Source organism: Lepus europaeus, chromosome 2, assembly GCF_033115175.1.
Source record: "Lepus europaeus isolate LE1 chromosome 2, mLepTim1.pri, whole genome shotgun sequence".
Lineage (NCBI taxonomy): Eukaryota > Metazoa > Chordata > Mammalia > Lagomorpha > Leporidae > Lepus > Lepus europaeus.
Window position 1 is genome coordinate 76,064,763 of NC_084828.1, and position 14,922 is coordinate 76,079,684.

A 14,922-nucleotide genomic window follows, 5' to 3' on the forward strand; every position below is an offset into this window, starting at 1 on the left:
GGTGGCAGCAATAAAACTCAGACTGTGTGAGTTTTATTTAAAAAATATATATATCTTTTATTTCTCGGAAAGGCAGAGTTACAAGGAGAGAAGGAAAGAAAAGGAGAGAGGGAGAGATATTGATCTTCTATCTGCTGGTTCACTCCCCGGATGGCTTCAAAGGCTGGGGTTGGGCCAAGCTGAAGCCAGGAAACTGGAGCTTCATCCGGGTTTCACATGTGGGTAGCAGGGGCCCAAGGACTTGGGCCATCTGCTGCTGCTTGTCCAAAGCCATTAGTAGGGAGCTGGATTGGAAGTGGAGCAGCTGGGACATGACCCATCGCCCATGAGATGTTGGCATTGTAGGTGGCAGCTTAACCCGCTACACCACAGCGCCAGCCTCATCTCGGGGTGTTATATCCCATGACCAAGCATGAGGAGAGAACCCTGTTTGATTATTTTGGTCTCAATGATGTTGGGTGTTTGTAGTGTGGTAAAAATTACAGAATTTACCATGTTAACCAAATTTTTAAAAGATTGATTTATTTATTTGAAAGGCAGTATGACAGAGAAAGAGAGAGATTGTCCATCCATGAGTTCACTCCCCAAATGCTGAAAACAGCCAGGACTCAGCCAGGCTGAAGCCAGAAGTCAGGAACTCTATCCGGGTCTCCCACATGGGTGGCAGGGACCCAAACACTTGGGCCATCATTTGCTGTCTCTCAGGGGCTTCAGAAGGAAACTGCATCCGAAGCAGAGGAGCTGAAACTCAAACTGGCCAGTGGTGACACCTGCTACACAACATTGCCCATCCATTCAGATGGTGACCACTTCTGAGCCTATGGTGCAGTGGTATTAAGATCTTTACAGTGTGGTGAAACTGTACTTTTGCGGTCATTCACAGGCACAGGCAGAGTGCCAAAAACTGAAGTCAGCTGACACGCCGGTCCCCAGCAGACGGATGCCGAGGGAGGCTAGGCTCAGCCTTCTTTGCTTAGCCCTCGCACTGTGAACAGTGTCCTCTCACAGTGTGCAGCTCCGGTGCCACCCTCTTCACATGTCTGTGCTTCTTCTTGTTGATTCTGACATTGAACATGGCCCTGGGGCAGCACCATATGGCATCCCTAAGCAGCAGGAGGCTGAGCTGCGCCTTACAGAGAAGTCATTGTGTTGGATGAGCCTCCTGCAGGCTGGAGTTACAGAGCTGTAGGAAACAAGCTCGCTGTTTCCCAATCAATAATAGATGCTAATTAAGGTGACCTTCAACAGAACTACATATAAAGCAAAGTGATGCACTCACCAGCTCACCACAGAGTTGTTATGAGAGGCTCATGGGGGCGTAACGACACTTTCTCTCCTCTAGGAAAAACGGGTTAGGAACATGCATTTGGAGGTTAAGTAGCATTTCATTTCTTTAAAAATTCCTTTTTTGTTGTTACTTATTTGAAAGGCAGAGTTACAGAGAGGTGGGGCGGTGGGGGAGGGAGTGAGCTGTCTCCTATCTGCTGTGCCAGGTGGAAGCCAGGAGCCAGGAGCTTCTTCCAGGTCTCCCATGTGAGTGCAGGGGCCCTAGCACTTGGGCCACCTTTTGCTGCTTTCCCATAAGCATGAACAGGGAGCTGGATCAGAAGTGGGGCAGCTGGGACTCGAAGGGGCACTCACAGGGGATGCCAGTGTCACAGGCAGTGTATGCCACACCACTGGCTCCCTAGAAATTCTTGTAAGAGACAGAAAACAGATACCCCAGGAAAGTGCACTTTAAAAAAAAAAAGATTTATTTGTTTATTTGAAAGGCAGAGTTACAAAGATGCAGGGGCAGAGAGAGGGAGAGGTCTTCCTCTAGCAGTGGCTTTGCCCACTACGCCACAGTGCCGGCCCCTGGCAGCCCACTTCTAAAATGCCTCTTCCGGGGACGGGGCTGTGGCACAGTAGGTTAATCCTTCGCCTATAGTGCCAGCATCCCATATGGGCACCGGTTCTAGTCCCGGCTGCTCCACTTCCAGTCCAGCTCTCTGCTATGGCCTGGGAAAGCAGTAGAAGATGATCCAAGTGCTTGGGTCCCTGCACCCGCATGGGAGACCCGGAAGAAGCTCCTGGATCCTGGTTTCGGATTGGTGCAGCTCCGGCCGTTGCGGCCATTTGGGGAATGAATCAGTGGAAGGAAGACCTTTCTCTCTGTCTCTCCCTCTCACTGTCTGTAACTCTACCTCTCAAATAAATAAATACAATCTTAAAAAAAATAAAAAATAAAAAAAGGCCTCTTCCTTGGCTCTGTCCCCTGCTCTCTTGCTCAGGTGGTTTCCGGCCAGCACTGCCCGTAGGAACGGAGATTCCACCGTGTAGACCCAGCCCCCGGAGTCAGGGTCTTCTCCCTTTCCTGTCTTCTACGTCCATGCTCCCCCAGTCACAAGCGGTGCAGAATGCCTCACGCATGGCTTTGCACCTACATACGTCTTCATTAAAAATTCACAAGTGGGCCATGCGTTTTGGCCTTTCCCAAGTGCCTAGGACCGCCTCGTGGCAGCCCACCAAATGGTCCATCTCTTCTAGGGATGTCACCTACAGGAATTCATCCAGAATCTTCCCTTTCCCTACATCTCCATATGGGGATCACCTTGGGCATTAAGAAACATGGAGTGGGGTCTGGCTCTGTGGCATAATGGCAAAGCTGCCACCTATGGTGCCGGCATCCCATATGGGTGCTGGGTTCAAGTCCTGGCTGCTCCACTTGCAATCCAGCTCCCTGCTGATATGCCTGGGAAAGCAGTAGAAGATGGCCCAAGTCCTTGGGCCCCTGTACCTGTGCGGGAGACCCGGAAGAAGCTCTTGGCTCCTGGCTTTAGGTCAGCCCAGCTCCCGCCATTGCAGCCATCTGGGGAGTGAATCAGCAGATGGAAGATCTCTCTCTCTCTGTCTCACTGTCTGTCTGTAGCTCTGCCTTCTAAATAAATAAGTTTTTTTGTTTTTTTTTTTTTTTTTTTTTTTTTTTAAAGAAAGAAACATGGAGTGACAACTGCTAGTGTCATGCCTGTGTATAGTCAGATACCATGGACCAGGAGTCAGGGCCAGGGACAGGATCCCACAGTGAGGCAGGGAGGAGGCCCACTAAGAGACGTGGATGTAGGCACCAACCTGGGTAACACAGTGCACTCAGCCCAAGGGCAGCGCCGGTCATGGGGAAGGAAGCTGAGGCCTCGAAGGGACTTTGGGGTCATTGGTGTCGCTGGCCTCTTTCAGCGATGGGAACGTGCGCCCAGGGAAGGAACCTGCTCCAGGTTCACACTGCGCTGTGTTTTCTGGCTCCTCTCCATGTTGGCCAGTTTCCCAGCTCTGGAGTAAGTAAGCCAAGGCTGCCCCAGCCCACCCCGGCCCCACCATGAGTGCTGGCTTTGAGAGGCAGAGTCCTTGGCCTCCCCTGCCTGTGCTGACCCCGTGGCCCCGGGCTGCAGTGACGCCCCTCATCTCTGTCCACCCAGGGCCACGGTCGCACCTCGGGCCTGCTTCAGCCCTCCTCAGCTCACCTGTGTGATTCCTATGCGCTGACTTATCTCCCTTGGCTACCTGCAGTGCAGTGGATTCCCCATCAGTAGGTCCTGGAAACACCAACATTTCAGCACGGGGGCTCCAGCGCCTCATTAGCCCCTAGCACCCACACATCCACAGCAGCAGGATCCCTTAGCAGACTTGACCTCCTGAGTGTCTGCTTCTCAAGGCGTGCTCCCTCCTTGTGTACCGCGCAGGACACAAATGCAGCATCGTGGTCAGGAGCACGCCCTTCACAGCCAACCCCACTCCTGCCTGCGCCATCGTGTTCTGTCTTCCCTGCCCCATGTCCCAGGGCCACACGGAGCTCCCCCCAGCCCCCCGGGGAAAGCCCGTGTTTGGGGGCCTCATGTCGAGGTCCTCTGTGTTCTTGGAAAGCAAGATCAAGGGGTTGTAGCACTTTGCATCTCAGACCTCCGTCACCCTGAAGACGGCTCGGCCACCGCAATTAGGAAGTGGTTTGGGCATGGCGAGAATTTACACAGCAACCCGAGCTAGCTCAGAAGAATCCTAGGCGCCCCGCTTTGGGCGACTGTGCAGAACGTGGTCAGTCCCTGCTGCAGGAGTGTAAGTGACCGGGGAAGCGATGAAGGTCAAGGGAAGCTATGATCGCTGAGAATCCAGCTTGCATTCCAGGCCCAGCTCAGTCACTTGCTGATTGATCTGTAAAATGGCTATGATACCCCTCTGGGTCGTTGTAGAATCAGATTCAAATTCCAATGATATAAACAGAAAAGGCCTGCGTTCCATTTTTCTCTCTCCCTCTACCCTTCCCCAACCCCGCCCCTTGGCTTCTTCCTCTTTCTGGGGGGTCCTGCCAGACGTACAGGACTCTGGCCTTGCTGGGGCCAGACGGATGCCAAGACAGAGAGCAGCTCCCTCTTCTGGGGCCCCGAGTCCCCGTTCCCACCCAAACAGAAGGATGCAGTATTTCGAACCGACTTTTGACATGTGGTGACTTAGCACAAGAGCAACCACAACTGAAAATGAAGCCATCTGATTTCCATGATGGCTCCTGAGGACTTTTTGTCCAGCTGTCTGAGGAGAAGCGTGGGCGGCCGGCGAAAGGTCACGGCGCACCGTCAATGGGCGGCTTGCTCTTCCCAGGCGAGGTCCTCTCACCAGACAGCCAGTGCTGAGGAAGAACCAGACCCAGAAGAGGAACCAAAACTCTGCCGGGCAGTTTGCAAATTCCCACAGGGACCTGCTTCCATGCCCAGGGGCTGCACCGCGTTCAGATGGTGATGAGAACACAGCGGCCGCACCTCTGCAGGGTTTCGGGGTGCTCCAGTGAGGCTGGAGGGGAGGGGTGGGCCCCAGAACTGTCAGCATGACCCCCTGCAACCTGGGTGACTTGCTGAGTGTGTTTTCACAGTATACAAATGGGCACCACAACACCTCCCTAAGGATTTAAATGAGATACTGCGTACACAGCTCCTTCCCAGGACTGGGAATTAAAGGAGTCACATGGCCCAGAGACCCCAAACTCAGGCCTGCCTCCCTGCCCCCTTGCATCCTGCCACTTTTTAGCCTGTGGTCCTGATGTCTTTCTTTTCAAGCTTCCTTCAGGCTGGTGCCTATTTGCAGCCACGTGTCACTTGTTGTCAGGGAAACGTGGTAAGAAATGCATTGTTGGCAATTTGGTTGTCATGCGTCTCTCCTCAAGTGTTTGGTGCTTACAACAACCTACTTGGTGTGGCCCACTGCACACCTAGGCTGCTGGTGTAGCCTACTGTTCTTAGGCTACATGCCTGTATGTCATGTCACTGTACTGAATACAGCAATGATAGGTTTTTGCATACTTAAACAGAGAAAAAATGTACGGTAAGGGGCTGGTGCTGTGGCATTGTGGGTAAAGCCACTGCCTGTGACACCAGCATCCTATATGGCTGTTGGTTCAAGTCTCGGCTGCTCCATTTCCTATGCAGCTCCCTGCTAATATGCCTGGGTAAGCAACAGAAGATGGCCCAAGTGTTTGGACCCCAGTGCCTATGTGGGAGACCCAGATGAAGCTCCTGGCTCTTAGCTTCAGCCTGGCCCAGTGCTGGCTACTGGGGACATCTGGGGCGTGAACTAGTGGATGGAAGTATCTCTCCCTCTCTCTCTGTAACTCTGACTTTCAAATAAGTAAATAAATCTTTATTTTTTAAAAAAAGAAGAAAAGGTGGGGCCAGTGTTGTGATGCAGCAGGTTAAAGCCCCAGCCTGCAGTGCCGGTTCGAATCCTGGCTGCTCCCCTTCCAATCCAGCCCTCAACTAATGTGCCTGGGAAAACAGTAGAGCATGGCCCAAGTCCTTGGGACCCTGCACCCACGTGGGAGAACCAAGAGAAGCTCCTGGCTTTGGGTCAGCTCAGCTCTGACCATTGTGGCCATTTGGAGAGTGAACCAGCAGATGGAAGACCTCCCTCTCTCTCTCTCTGTCTCTACCTCTCTCTGTGACTCTGTCTTTCAAATACATAAAATAAATCTAAAAAAAAAAAAAAAAAAGAGGAGGTACACTACAAATACAGTATAGAGAGATCTAAAAGGGTACGTTGGGCGGGGTACTTGCCATGAATGGAGCTTGCAGGCCTGGTAGGTGCAGTGGGCACACTGGTGAGTGAGGGTGTGTATCTGTGAGGCCTGGTATATTCCTGTGCACCACAGTGGACTGTTTAAACACTGCTTTCTCAGGCTACACTTAACTCATTAAACTATTTTTGTCTTTCCTCAATAATAAATTAAGCTTAACCTAATATAATATTTTTACTTTATACACTTTAAAATTTTTTATTGCTTTGGGTAATGACCATTTAAAACACAAATGGTACAACTGTACAAAATATTTGCTTTCTTTATATCTTTATCCTGTAAGTTTTTTCTGAAGATTTTTCTTGGCTTACTTCCCAAATGGCCGCAATGGCCAGGGCTGGGCCAGGCCAAAGCTAGTATCCAGAAGCTTCATCATGATCTCTCAGCTGGGTGGCAGGGGTCCAAACATTTGGACCATTTTTCTGCTGCTTTTCCTAGGCCATTATCAGGGAGCCAGACCAGAAGTGGAGCAGCCGGGATACGAACCGGCACCCATATGGGATGCAGGTAGCGGCTTAACCTGCTACACCACAATGCTGGCCCCTAAGCAATTGTTTTATTTTTTTTTTTAAAAAAAAAAACAAAGATGCAAATACACACATTAGCCTAAACCTACCCAGGGCTAGGATCCTCGGTGTCACTGCCTTCTACCTCCACATGGTGATCTGTTTCGAGGCCATTCTGACCTTGTGGGACCACCATCATATATGTGTATGATCATTGACCAAAATGGCATTATATGTCATGAATCTACATATAAGTATATACAAAGGTACTTTTTTTTTTTTTTTGACAGGCAGAGTGGACAGTAAGAGAGGGAGAGACAGAGAGAAAGGTCTTCCTTTTGCCATTGGTTCACCCTCCAATGGCCACCGCGGCTGGCGTGCTGCAGCTGGCGCATCGCGCTGATCCGAAGCCAGGAGCCAGGTACTTCTCCTGGTCTCCCATGTGGGTGCAGGGCCCAAGGACTTGGGCCATCTTCCACTGCACTCCCAGGCCACAGCAGAGAGCTGGCCTGGAAGAGGGGCAACCGGGGCAGAATCCGGCGCCCTGACCGGGACTAGAACCTGATGTGTCAGCGCCACAGGTGGAGGATTAGCCTATTGAGCTGCGGCGCCAGCCACAAAGGTACTTCAAAAAGTTCAAGGACAACTGAAATTAAAAGATGATACATGCTGGAGCCAGTGTTGTGGTGCAGCAGGTTAACCCACTGCCTGCGATGCCAGTATCCCACATGAGTGCTGGTGTTGAGTCTGGCTTTTCTACTTTTGATCCAGCTCCCTGGATCCTCCAGCAGTAGAAATGGCCCAAGTACCTGGGTGCCTCCCACCCATGTGGGAGACCTGGATAGAGTTCTGGGCTCCTGATTTTCAGCCTTGCCCAGCCCCAGCTATTGCAGGCATTTGGGGAATGAACCAGCAGACGGAAGACATTCTGTCTGTCTCTCTCCTCTGTCTCTCCCTCTCTCTCTGCTTTTCAAATAAATAAATAAATCTTTAAGAAAAGAAAGGTCGATTCGATGTGCATTTCCATGAGCTTTTTAAAGACCCCTTGTATACGACATGCTCATATAATTACCCCTGGGGTCGTGCAAGCAGAGGCTTGGTCTATCTTGCCCAGCGCCACATCGGCAGTGTCCACAGGACCAAATACTTCCTGAGTGCACAGCGGGCACCAGACAGTGAAATCTGGCTCCAACTGCTGAGGGGCAGAATCACCACCTTGAACAAGTCGGTGAACCCCTGTGGGCCTCGAGAACCACTTCTGCAAAACGAGCATGCTGTTGTCTTCCCTACTTCACACAGTTCTCACAGCGCTCACGCAGCAGACGTAAAGGGCCGTGAGCCGCAAAAGGTGTACAGAGTCTTCCTGGGGCCCTTCCTGCCCTGCTTTGTCGAACCACACCCAGGGTGGAACCAGCATCACCATGGTAACTGGCCACCCTGTGGAATCGAGAGCCCAAAGGTGGTCAAACAGGGACAGAGGTGGCGAGAGAGAGGGAGAGAGAAGGCAGAAACGGAAGGCAACTCTGCTCACCTCTCTGGGTGGATGTGTGTAAATTGCCCCCCATCTCTGTGGCTCCCTGGGGGCACTCCGCAGTGTTAGCCCCCAGCCCTGGCCTGTCCACCTTTCTGCCCTGACTGCTTCAACTCCCCACCACTAATGCCCAAGGGAGAAGCCATTTGCCAATCAGCGCAGTGACCGCTTGTTTTTAAACACATAGCAGGTGCCTCAAAAACCAAGTCTACCACTCAGCCATAAGAATAAATGAAGCAGGGGCCAGCACTGTGGCGCAGCGGATTAAAGCCCCAGCCTGCAGTGCCAGCATCCCATATGGGTGCCAGTTTGAGTCCCAGCTGCTCCACTTTAGATCCAGATCCCTGCTAATGCTCCTGGGAAATCAGTGGAAGATGGTCCAAGCCCGTTGTGGCCATTTGGGGGGTGAACCAGCGGATGGAAGATCTTTCTGTCTCTCCCTCTCTCTGTCTGTAATTCTGCCTCTCAAATAAATAAATAAAATCTTTACAAAAAGAATAAATGAAACATTGTGCTAAGGGAAGGAAGCCAGGCCCCAAACACCACATGCTATATGATTCCATCTATAAGAAATGTGCAGAATAGGCAAATTTATGAAGGCAGAAAGTAGATCTGCTGTTACCAGGAGACAGAGGGAGGGAGGGAGAAATGGGAAGTGGCTGTTCAAGGGTAAAAACAGGTTTTTTTTTTTTTTTTTTTTTTTTTTGCAGTGATGGAAATGTTCTGGAATTAGACAGTGGTAACGATTTCACAACGTTGAGCATATTCTAGAAACCACTGAATTATACACTTTGAAGGGTGAGTTTTATATCATCACAAAAAACAGTACAGGGAAAATGGGGAGATATAATAATATAATAATTAAATTTAATATGGTCATTTCACACAGTGGTGAAAATGCCACTCGGAGTGGCATCGAGTCCTGGCTCCGCTCCTGATTCCAGCTTCCGGCTAATGCACACCCTAGGAGGCAGCCAGTGGTGGCTCAAGGAGTTGGGTCCCTGCCACCCACATGGGAGGCTTGGATTGAGTTCCAGGCTCCTGGCTTCAGCCTGGCCCAGATTTAACTGTTGTGAACATTTGGAGAATGAATCAGTGGATGGAAGCTCTCTCTCTCCCTCTCCCTTTCTCTCTCTCTCTCTCCATCTCCTTCTGCCTCTCCCTCTTCCCCTCCCTCTCACTTTCTCTCTCTCTGCCTTTCAAATAAACTTTTTTTTTGAAAAAGCAAATGTCCTTTTTTAAAAAAAAATGCAATATAATGTATAGCTTAAAAAAAAACTCCATCTAGAAAGATGTCAGTCTCTTAACACATGAGCTGGGCAGTGTGGATGCAGTGGCTGGGCCAAAGCACCCCTTTGGCAAAGGTACACCGCTTAACCACTGAAGTGGGCAGGGAGACTGCCCCGGAGCCTGGCTGCTGCCTCACCACTTCTCCTAAGGGAGAAAAACAGGTGGGCACAGTATCAAAAATTCACCAAGTGGGGCTGCTGTTGTGGCGTAGTGGGTTAGGCTTGCCATCTGTAGTGCTGGCATCCTATATGGGCACCGGTTCAAGTCCTGGTTTCTTCACTTCCAATCCAGCTCCCTGCTAATGCACCTGAGAAAGCAGCAGAGAATGACCCAAATTGTTGGGCCCCTTCCCTGAACCTTTGCAGCCATTTGCAGAGTGAACCAGTGATGGAAGATTGAGATCTCTGTCTCTGTCTCTCTCTCTAACTCTGCCTTTCCAATAAATTAACCTTAAAATACAAAGAAAATTCACCCTGTGATGCACTATGTACATTCTCACTGAAGACTTAGTATGCTTATAAGACACACACTTTCTCTGAAGAAACACACAGTACAATTAGGAAGAATAGCAAAGACAGGTGAGCATAGAAGTCACCTACCACGCCCCCACCTAGAAACGTCACCATGGCTGGTACGCACACACTCTTCCAATGAAGTGACCCTTTTGGACACTTCTAAGCTTCTGATTCAGAAAACAGCCCAGGCTCAGCCAGGGTCACCCTGGGCTGGTGCCAGCAACACAGGGAAGAGAAGGTGCCTGTGACCCACGGCAGCTGGCAGTGAGGTTCACATTGTTCAACCTTCTCTCCACTGTAGTCTCAGCTCACTGGCACACGCTCTGTGTCTGTGACTCTTCTCTCTTCCTCCCCCTAAACAGTAGTTATATCCACAAAATGCTCAGGGGCCGGAAGAGCTGTTACCAGGGTGATGATGGTGCAATGCCTCCCTCAGGGGACCCCTGAGCCCGCCACCTTCTGACAGCAACACGGGGGTGCTCGTGCATTCAGGGCGGTTCTGTTAATAGCAACACCTTGGGGCAATCTCTTCGCTGCCAGCTTGGTATCTGCTACAGACTTACGGACCCAGGATTTTCCTGGGGTCCCATTAAAGGACCCCAGCTCTGAGGGCAAAGCCATACCACGTTGGCCCCTCTGCCTTACAGTCACTGGTTTCCGGAGTGCAGTCAGGTGCTCCTGTCTCTGTCAACAGTGCACACCAGCCTGGCGGAGGGGAGATGTGGGCTGCTCTCACCCTGTGCCAGAGAGAGGGGTCCCTGCTTTGGGTGCCCGCAGCTGGGGAAGCGCAGAGTGGGGACACCCTGGCTGTAGTGTGTCTTCCTGACCCAGAGCCAGACGGGAGAGTCCAGTGCCCTGAAGCTATGTCCTCCATGATCTTACTCCACTCTGTCACTAAATCTTGTCTCCTGCAGACCATGCACAACTGAAAGCTATGCTCCAGTCAGAGGCGCTTTCCAACCCACCCATTTCATTCTGATTCCATTATTTTCACGAAAACCCTCACCGTGTTCTGGAAGCTACTAAAACAGCTTGCCAATGGGTTTTGCACAATCACGGCAGCCGCCCTACCAGCCACTCTTTACGCTTCAGCAACACCATTTTTTTTTTTTTTTGAAATGTCATTAGAGCTTTCATACCCAAATTAAAGATTCACGGTCTGGCAGTATCACTATCGCCTGGGTGCTTCTTAGAAAATGCAAAATCTCAAGCCCCTTCCCAGACTAACTGAAGCAAAAATAGCATTTCCAAACAGTAGGTGAACTTTCTATTTCACAGCAATTTCAGATTCACAGCAAAATTGAGTGGAAAGTCACCAAGGGTTCTCCTATAACCCGTCCCCACATATCCACGGCCTCCTCCACCATCAACATCCTACACCGTGTGGTGCATTGATGCCATAAGTAAGCCTACACTGACGCCATCGTCATCATCACCCAAAGTCCATGGTTTATGTTAAGGTTCACTCCTGCTCCTGCACATTCTATGGGTTTTGACAAATCTATAGTGACCTAGATCCATCATTATAGTGTAATGCAAAATAGTTTCAGTTCTCTAAAAAATCCCCTGTGCTAGAAATTGCATTTTAATACCACCCCCCCAGTGATTGGTATGCATAATTCGAGTGCGAACAGCACTGGGATAGACTGAGCTCCTTGTCTCATAAAGCAGATTCCTGACTGTGGCCTTCAAGCCTAGGGGCCTGGCTGCTCCCACTGCCTCCTAGTCCAGCGCTGTCTTCCCTGGGGCCCTGCTTGCTCTGTCACGTCTGTGCTTCCCCCATGTGACAGGCCTTGCCCTCTGGAGAGACAGGGGCTCAGGGACAGCACTGGTCCCTTGCTTTCAAAGTCCTGGTCCCTGTTACTCATGCATCCTTGAGTCATCATTGAGTTACTTCTCTTCTTCCTCCCAAAGACCTTAAATTCCATAAAGATGAGAGCCGTGTCCATTTTGCTCACAATTTGCCCCCAGGACCAAGAAAAGCATCCTGTACATAGTAGATGCTCAATGTCTGTCAAATTAATAAAGGATTAAGCAAAAGAATGAACACTTGTGCCCCATGCATCCTTGCCCCTGTGCCTTTGCCCAGGCTGCTGGCCTGCCCAGATTTCTCTGTCACCAAATGCCTCCAGCTGCTCTAGCTCACCCTCGTCCCTCCTTTGCCAGAGGTTGGGCTTTTACAGCCAGGACCCAGCACATCATCACTCTTTGCTTGTTTTCAAAAAGTTCATGGAAAATGTATACTAGGAAAATTAAGCATGGATTTCAAAATATCTGCACACCAAAATAAACATATTTTTAAAAAATGTTGCCTTTCCACAAAATGTTCAAAGTACTCTTGTATATGGGTTAGTTTTGCTTTTCCCAGGCAACCTATGCAAACCTCTTTGGGGACAAGAATCCCAGGCGCAGCCTCTGTGGTGCCCCTGGAGCACGCACACTGTGTGTTCAGGTGTAAGAAGCTCACGGGCTGGTTTGTTGACTGAGTAACAGCAACAGTAATATCTGACTGGAGCCGTGGGACAAGGGGTTTTCCTAAACCTCTTTCTTTAGCTCAGAGCTCATCTTCTTTCATTTGCCTCTGACTATAATTTTCCTGGGACAATTGCTAATGTCTTGGTTTCGTTTTGTGTGTGTGTGTGTGTGTGTGTTTTCGTTTTCCTTTTTGTTGTTTCTCTCTCTCTCTGTCTCTCTCTCTGTCTCCTCTTCCCTTCTCTGTCCGTCTCTCACACCCCCTTCCCCCAACACACCCTCATTTATGGGAATTCCACCTGTGTGAATTTCCTTCTACATATTTTAAACTCCCCAGAGGAGTCTCTTTTGGGAGTGTTTCCCTGCCTTCCCATAAGGATGCTATAACTGTTGGAAATGTCATATAACCATCAAATATACACAAAATCTAACGTGAAGGCTGTGAAACTTCAGCCATGGGTCTCCTGGCTCTACAGCAGTATACAACAACAAATTTGACAACTCGGAACAAAAAGTTGAAGACTACCACCACTGTGCTCAGGCACTCTCCCAGCCTCCAATTCCTCTTCCTGGAGCTCCCGCCCCGGCTCCCTCCCGCTGCCACACAGACACACTATGGAGATTTTGGGCTACCGAAGGAAGCAGCTTTCAAGACCAGCACCTCTGCAGACTGGAAAGGTTCCGGCTGGAACCGGATCTCCTGTTTGTATTTGGGAAACCAGCAGGCTGAGCCCTCCCATCTCAACAGCCCTCCACGTCCAGCACCCCCGACAGCCACCGAGGCTGGAACAAAAGCCCCTGGATGTCCAAACATTCTTTGAGAGACCCTAGGTAGTAAATTAAAGTCTGAAACCATGAATTTGTCAGATGCCAGAGGACCTCAGCACCCAACACGAGGAACACATATGAAGAGAAAGAGCCGGCATTCGGAAGATGACATTCCTCAACCACTCCCCTTGCCTTCGAATGGGAAGGCTGAATTTTAAAGGAAGACCACTTTAGCCGAATGATAGAGAAATCTAGTTTGGGAACCAGATCCCTAGAACAACACCCTTAGCACGATACAGACTGAGAGAGAGCACCTGGCATTCATGCAAGTGGCCACAACTCTAAGCTGTGGCAAAATGGACTTTTGGCTTTGTTATGATAACCCTGTCCCCACCTGGACGCTAACTTGCCTGTGTGTGACCCTAAGCAGCGCCCCCAACCTCTGCGGAACACACTGGGCTGGAAACGCCCCGCAGCTCCCTTCCAGTTCATCAGGCGACAGAAGGGGGCAGCAGAGAGAACGCCGCCGCCTCTCTCCCCACGGGCGCAGCGTCTCAGCTACGTTCCCGCGTGCCGCTTACCTGAAGACAAGTGGAGGCCCGCCAGCGCCAAGAGCAGGCAGAGCTTGAGGTGTAGACACCTGGGCAGTGGAGTTCCCGGCCTCAGCGTGTGGCCCATGCCTCCAGGTGCTTAGGTTGGAAAATGAAAGCCAACAGTTCAGAGCCAGTAAGGCTGGACGCCTCCGGGGTACACGGGGCGCAGAGCGAGGCAACGGAGAAGCCTGGGAGGTGCACACCAGGCCAGGGCAGCTGCTCTGTGCTGATGTTTGCAAACACACCGGCGAGAGCTTGGAGAGGGTTCCTGGGTCTCCAAAAGTTGTGGATTTGTTTTCACAACCTGAAAAAGAAAAAAAAAAATCAGCATCACCCAGGAAGGAAGGAGGGGAGGTCTGCTTCCTGGGGCTCTGAAGCTCTGATTGCCCGCCTGAGCGCAGTCTGGGATCCTACCCTGGGAGACCTCTGCGTAGGGCGCCGCTAGCAGGGGCAGCTCTGAGGTGACCTTGCCTGCGCCTATTCCAAGAACCAACCGCAGCTCTTCTGTGAAACAGCTCTTACTGCACAGATGTGGCTGACTTTATTAGAAACACAGAGAACTGTGAGGACCCTCGCATCCATCAGCCAGGCCACGGAAATTCGACAGTACGGAAGACAGAGCGACTAGCACAGCTGGTTGTCCAAGTCATGGGACAACTTTTTTTTTTTTTTTTTTTTTTTTTTTTTATTAACATGAACACGGGAAGACAAGTGTCTCAGTTCTTCAGCCCTTCTGCTCAAAGAACCTGTCCTAAAGGGGCGCAGGGTCTCCATCGACAGAACAGTAGGAAGGGAGGAACAAGACACATAGCCAACATTGCTGATGAGCTCATGAGCTGCAGTGCGAAGAAGTTTTTTGTTTTGTTTTGTTTTGCCAGTAAATCTATCAAAACTGAGAAATGAAAATGACCGTGGCACTGTCACTCTCTCCGGGTCCCTGCGCTGCTCAGCAGGAGCTCCATCTCCTCTTTGAAGCAACCCCTCCTTCCCCTCCCCCACCCTGAACTGGCGTGCCAGCCAAGGCCGATGGCCTGATCGGCACCATCTATTTGCACCAGAGCTAACTTGGAGAGATGTATTTACCAGAAGTTTTCTGGCTGGACAAACTCAAAGTGGTCCTGCAGAAATAATCTTTTCTACTGCCTAGGAAATT

At 50.6% G+C, this 14,922-nt stretch overlaps 1 protein-coding gene across 1 annotated transcript in view; it reads right to left on the reverse strand.

The window, feature by feature from the left end:
* CD80 (CD80 molecule) overlaps positions 1–14,058 on the reverse strand; it is a 31,250-nt gene extending 17,192 nt beyond the window's left edge. Inside the window, exon 1 of the mRNA XM_062176897.1 lies at positions 13,758–14,058. Within this exon, the coding sequence (XP_062032881.1) occupies positions 13,758–13,854 (97 nt within the window). The 5' untranslated portion in view covers positions 13,855–14,058. The remainder of the gene's footprint in view (positions 1–13,757) is intronic.
* Positions 14,059–14,922: the final 864 nt, after the last annotated feature.